The sequence below is a fragment of the Malurus melanocephalus genome, unplaced genomic scaffold, assembly GCF_030028575.1.
Source record: "Malurus melanocephalus ecotype Western Australia unplaced genomic scaffold, MMel_1.1 scaffold_1088, whole genome shotgun sequence".
NCBI classification, from domain to species: domain Eukaryota; kingdom Metazoa; phylum Chordata; class Aves; order Passeriformes; family Maluridae; genus Malurus; species Malurus melanocephalus.
In genome coordinates, this window is record NW_026624320.1 from 75,867 (window position 1) to 80,638 (window position 4,772).

Genomic DNA, 4,772 nt, shown 5'->3' on the forward strand with positions numbered 1-4,772 from the left:
ATTCGGCCGGTGCTGAGCAGATACCGAGTGGAGGTAACGGCCTTGGAGTGACTGCGGTGTCCGTGCGGAGCATTGTCTGGGGCAAGAGAGCTGTTCTAAGGAAACTGGAAGGGCAGCAGGGAGCTGGGAAAAAAATCCCCAAAAAAACAAGGAACAGGATCATTCTGTGCTGCCAGACCTGGGCAGGACAGGGAGAGAGCAACACCTGGGCTGAGCTGCAGCTCTGGGAACGTTGGAGATGGACACGGAGCTGGATCTTCTCCTCCCAAAGCAATCCCATAGTGTTCTTCATCCCACCGACCTCGGGCAAGGAGGATGGGATGTTTCTCATGTATCCCTGGATATCTAAAGGGGATTTTGTATCCAAAAGTGTGGGCACATCCCAGGGCAATGCTGGGGCACCTCTAGTGCTGGGGGCAGCTCTGGGCCCCTCCAACAAGAGAGCCCTGGAGGGGCTGGAGCATGTCCAGGGCAGGGAACGGAGCTGGGGAAGGGTCTGGAGCCCCAGGAGAGGCTGAGGGAGCTGGGAAAGGAGCTCAGCCTGGAGCAAAGGAGGCTCCGGGGGGACCTTGTGGCTCTGCACAACTCCCTGACAGGAGGGGGCAGCCGGGGGGGTCGGGCTCTGCTCCACGGAACAGGGACAGGAGGAGAGGGAACGGGACAAAGCGATGGTGGTGCTGGAGACAGAGCCAGCACGGATGGACAGAGCTAATCTGTACAGACCCAGGGGCAGGAAAAGGCCAGGATGGGAGAAAGGCAGGAAAATGAGTATCAAGGGCAGCAGGGTCAGGCACCTCGGGCTGCAGATGAGGTGAGGGGTGGGTGATTTGGGGTGTCAGGAGGAGACACCTCAGGGATCCCACACTGCCCAGAGATTACATTGCCATGGGATCCCTCTCCATGGAGAAGAAGCTCCCAGGGATTGTCCCTCTCTCATTCATATCCTCCCTTCTCCTCCTCCTCCTGCCCTAGATCTTGTTCTGGGGGCTCAGGGACCTGAAGAGAGTGAACCTGGCCCAGGTGGACCGGCCCCGAGTGGACATTGAGTGCGCCGGGAAGGGCGTCCAGTCTGCCCTGATCCAGAACTACAAGAAAAACCCCAACTTCAGCACTTTGGTCAAGTGGTTTGAGGTGGTGAGTGCTGCCCCTTCCCTCTGATCCCTCAGCTGGAACCCGGCATTTCCAGAGTCTGCTATGGTTCTGAGTCCTTTGCTCCAGATTTCCCAAAACAATGGGGCGCATGGACACCATTCCTTTCCTTGAGGGGTCCCAGGCCATGTTCTGCTGGAGCAGCTCTGAACATCTTCCTCCAGCATGATCCCGGTTCCTAACCCCTACTGACCTTCCCAGCACAACCCCATTCCTAATTCCTACTGCCTTTCCCATCACAATCCCATTCCTAATCCCGACTGAACCTCCCAGCAGGATCCCATTCTTAATCCCTACCAACCTTCCCATCATGATCCCATTCCTAATCCCTGTTGACCTTCCTAGTATGATCCCAATTCTGGTCCCTACCAGCCTTCCCAGCACTGTCCCATTCCTGATCCTTACTGGCCTTCCCAGCACAATCCCATTACTGATCCCTACCAGCCTTCCCAGTATGATCCCATTCCTGATCCCTAGTGCCCTTCCCATCACAATCCCATTCCTTATCCCTACCAGCCTTCCCAGTATGATCCCATTCCTGATCCCTACTGAATTTCCCATCACAATCCCATTCTTAATCCCTACTGGCCTTCCCAGCTCAATCCCATTCCTAACCCGTACTGACCTTCCCATCTTGATCCCATTCCAAACCCCTACCGGCCTTCCCATCAAGATCCCATTCCTAATCCCTACAGTTTTCCCCAGCATGATGCCATTTTTAATCCCTATTGCCCTTCCCAGTATGATCCCATTCCTGATCCCTACCAGCCTTCCCATCACAATCCCATTCCTAATCCCTTCTGACCTCATCACGATCCCATTCCTAATCCCTATTGTCCTTCCCATCACGATCCCATTCCTACTCCTACTGACCTTCCCAGCACGATCCCAGTTCTGGTCCCTACCAGCCTTCCTATCACAATCCCATTCCTAATCCCTACCAGCCTTCCCAGCATGATCCCATTCCTAACCCGTACTGACCTTCCCATTACAATCCCATTCCTAATCCCTACCAACCTTCCCAGCACAATCCCATTCCTAATCACTAGTGCCCTTCCCAGCCCAATCCCATTCCTAATCCCTACAGTTTTCCCCAGCATGATCCCATTCCTAATCCCTACTGACCTTCCCATCACAATCCTATTCCTAATCCCTACTGACCTTCCCATCACAATCCCATTCCTAATCCCGATTGACCTTCCCAGTATGATCCCAATTCTGGTCCCTACCAGCCTTCCCAGCACAATCCCATTCCTGCTCCCTAGTGCCCTTCCCATCACAATCCCATTCCTGATCCCTACCAGCCTTCCCAGTATGATCCCATTTCTGATCCCTACTGAATTTCCCATCACAATCCCATTCTTAATCCCTACTGCCCTTCCCAGCACAATCCCAGTTCTGATCCCTACCAGCCTTCCCATCATGATCCCAATTCTGGTCCTACCAGCCTTCCTAGCACTGTCCCATTCCTGATCCTTACTGGCCTTCCCATCACAATCCCATTCCTGATCCTTACTGCCCTTCCCAACCACCCACCCAGACACCCCCAGTCCCCGCTAACCCCCTCCCCTGCCCCCAGGACCTCCCGGAGAATGAGCTGCTGCACCCTCCGCTCAACATCCGCGTGGTGGATTGCCGCGCCTTCGGGCGCTACACGCTRGTGGGCTCGCACACCGTCAGCTCCCTGCGCAGGTTCATCTACCGCCCRCCCGACAGGAAAGCGCAGCAATGGAACATGGCAGGTACCCATGGGAACCTGGGGCACCCGTGGGGACAAGAGGGAGGTGGGATGGGTTATGAGCCACGGAACTCCTGGGTTTGGGTACAGTCCTATGCAGAATGACAAGGAAAATCCCAAGTTCAGCACTTTGGGGGTTCCAAGTGGTGAATCTCTTCTTCAGCTTTGGGGGTTTCAAATGGTGAATCTCCTCGTCCCTCTAAGCCCTCAACTGGAAGCCAGAATTCCTGGAGCCCAAACTGTGGCTGAGCTCTATTTCTGGCCTGAATCCTGTGGGATCTCTCCTGAAATCTCAATTCCTGGCTTGAATCCTGTGGGATCTCACCTGAACTCTCAGTTCCTGGCCTGAATCCTGGGTTTGGGTCCAGTCCTATTTAGAATGACAAGGAAAATCCCAAGTTCAGCACTTTGGGGGTTCCAAGTGGTGAATCTCCTCTTCCCTCTGAGCCCTCAACTGGAATTCAGAATTCCTTGAGCTCAATCTGTGGCTGAACTCTATTTCTGGCCTGAATCCTGTGAAATCTCTCCTTAACTCTCAGTTTCTGGCCTGAATCCTGTGGGATCTCATCTGAATTCTCGATTCCTGGCCTGAATCCTAGGTTTAGGTCCAGTCCTATTCAGAGTGACAAGGAAAATCCCAACTTCAACACTTTGGGGATTACAAATGGTGAATCTCCTCTTCCCTCTGAGCCCTCAACTGGAATGCAGAATTCCTGGAGCCCAAAACGTGGCTGGGATCTATTTCTGGCCTAAATCCTGTGAAATCTCTCCTTAACTCTCAGTTTCTGGCCTGAATCCTGTGGGATCTCACCTGAATTCTCGGTTCTTGGCCTGAGTCCTGGGTTTGGGTCGAGTCCTATTCAGAATGACTAGGAAAATCCCAACTTCAGGACTTTGGGGGTTTCAAATGGTGAATCTCTTCTTCCCTCTGAGCCCTCAGCTGGAATGCAGAATTCCTGGAGCCCAAAATGTGGCTGGGATCTATTTCTGGCCTGAATCCTGTGGGATCTCACTTGAGCTCAGTTTCTGGCCTGAATCCTGTAGGATCTCACCTGAGCTCAGTTTCTGGCCTGAATCCTGTGGGATATCGCCTGAATCCTTTGGGCTATCACCTGAACTTCCAGTTTCTAACCTGAATCCTGTAGGATTTCACTTGAGCTCAGTTCCTGGCCTAAATCCTGTGGGATCTCTCCTGAGGTCTCAGTTTCTGGCCTGAATCCTGTGAGATCTCTCCCAAGTTTGGTTTTTGGCCTGAATCCTGTGGGATCTCACCTGAACTCTGTTTCTGGCCTGAATCCTGTGGGATTTCTCCTGAGCTCAGCTCCTGGACTAAGTCCTGTAAGATCTCACCTGAGCTCAGTTCCTGCCCAAATCCTGTAGGATCTCACTTGAGCTCAGTTTCTGGCCTGAATCCTGTGGGATCTCTCCTGAACTTTCAGTTTCTGACCTAAATCCTGTGGGATCTCTCCTGAGCTCAGTTCCTGGACTAAGTCCTGTAAGATCTCACCTGAGCTCAGTTCCTGCCCAAATCCTGTAGGATCTCACTTGAGATCCTGGCCTGAATCCTGTAGGATCTCTCCTGAGCTTTCAGTTTCTGGCCTAAATCCTGTGGGATCTCTCTTGAACTCTCAGTTTCTGGCCTGAATCCTGTGCGATCTCTCCTGAACTCTCTGTTTCTCCTCTCCACTGTCCCTCTCCCTTGTTCTTCCTCCTCCTCTGTCCTCTGTCCAGCCAAACACCTCAACGGGTACCTGRCCATGACCAGCAGGGCCCATCGCTCTCGCCCCACAGGGGAGATCGTGGTCAACATGGAGCCCGAGGTGCCCATCAAGAAGATGGACACGATGGTGAAGCTGGAAGCTGTGAGTACCCGTGTGGCAGGAGC

General features: G+C 53.3%; 1 protein-coding gene across 1 annotated transcript in view; it reads left to right on the top strand.

The window, feature by feature from the left end:
* The window catches only part of LOC130586160 (otoferlin-like), a gene marked incomplete at both ends in the record, with an annotated part of 101,375 nt that overhangs the window by 74,799 nt on the left and 21,804 nt on the right, over nucleotides 1-4,772 (top strand). Inside the window, 4 exon segments of the mRNA XM_057386880.1 lie at nucleotides 1-33; nucleotides 973-1,134; nucleotides 2,729-2,891; nucleotides 4,619-4,764. Of these exon segments, the coding sequence (XP_057242863.1) occupies nucleotides 1-33; nucleotides 973-1,134; nucleotides 2,729-2,891; nucleotides 4,619-4,764 (504 nt within the window).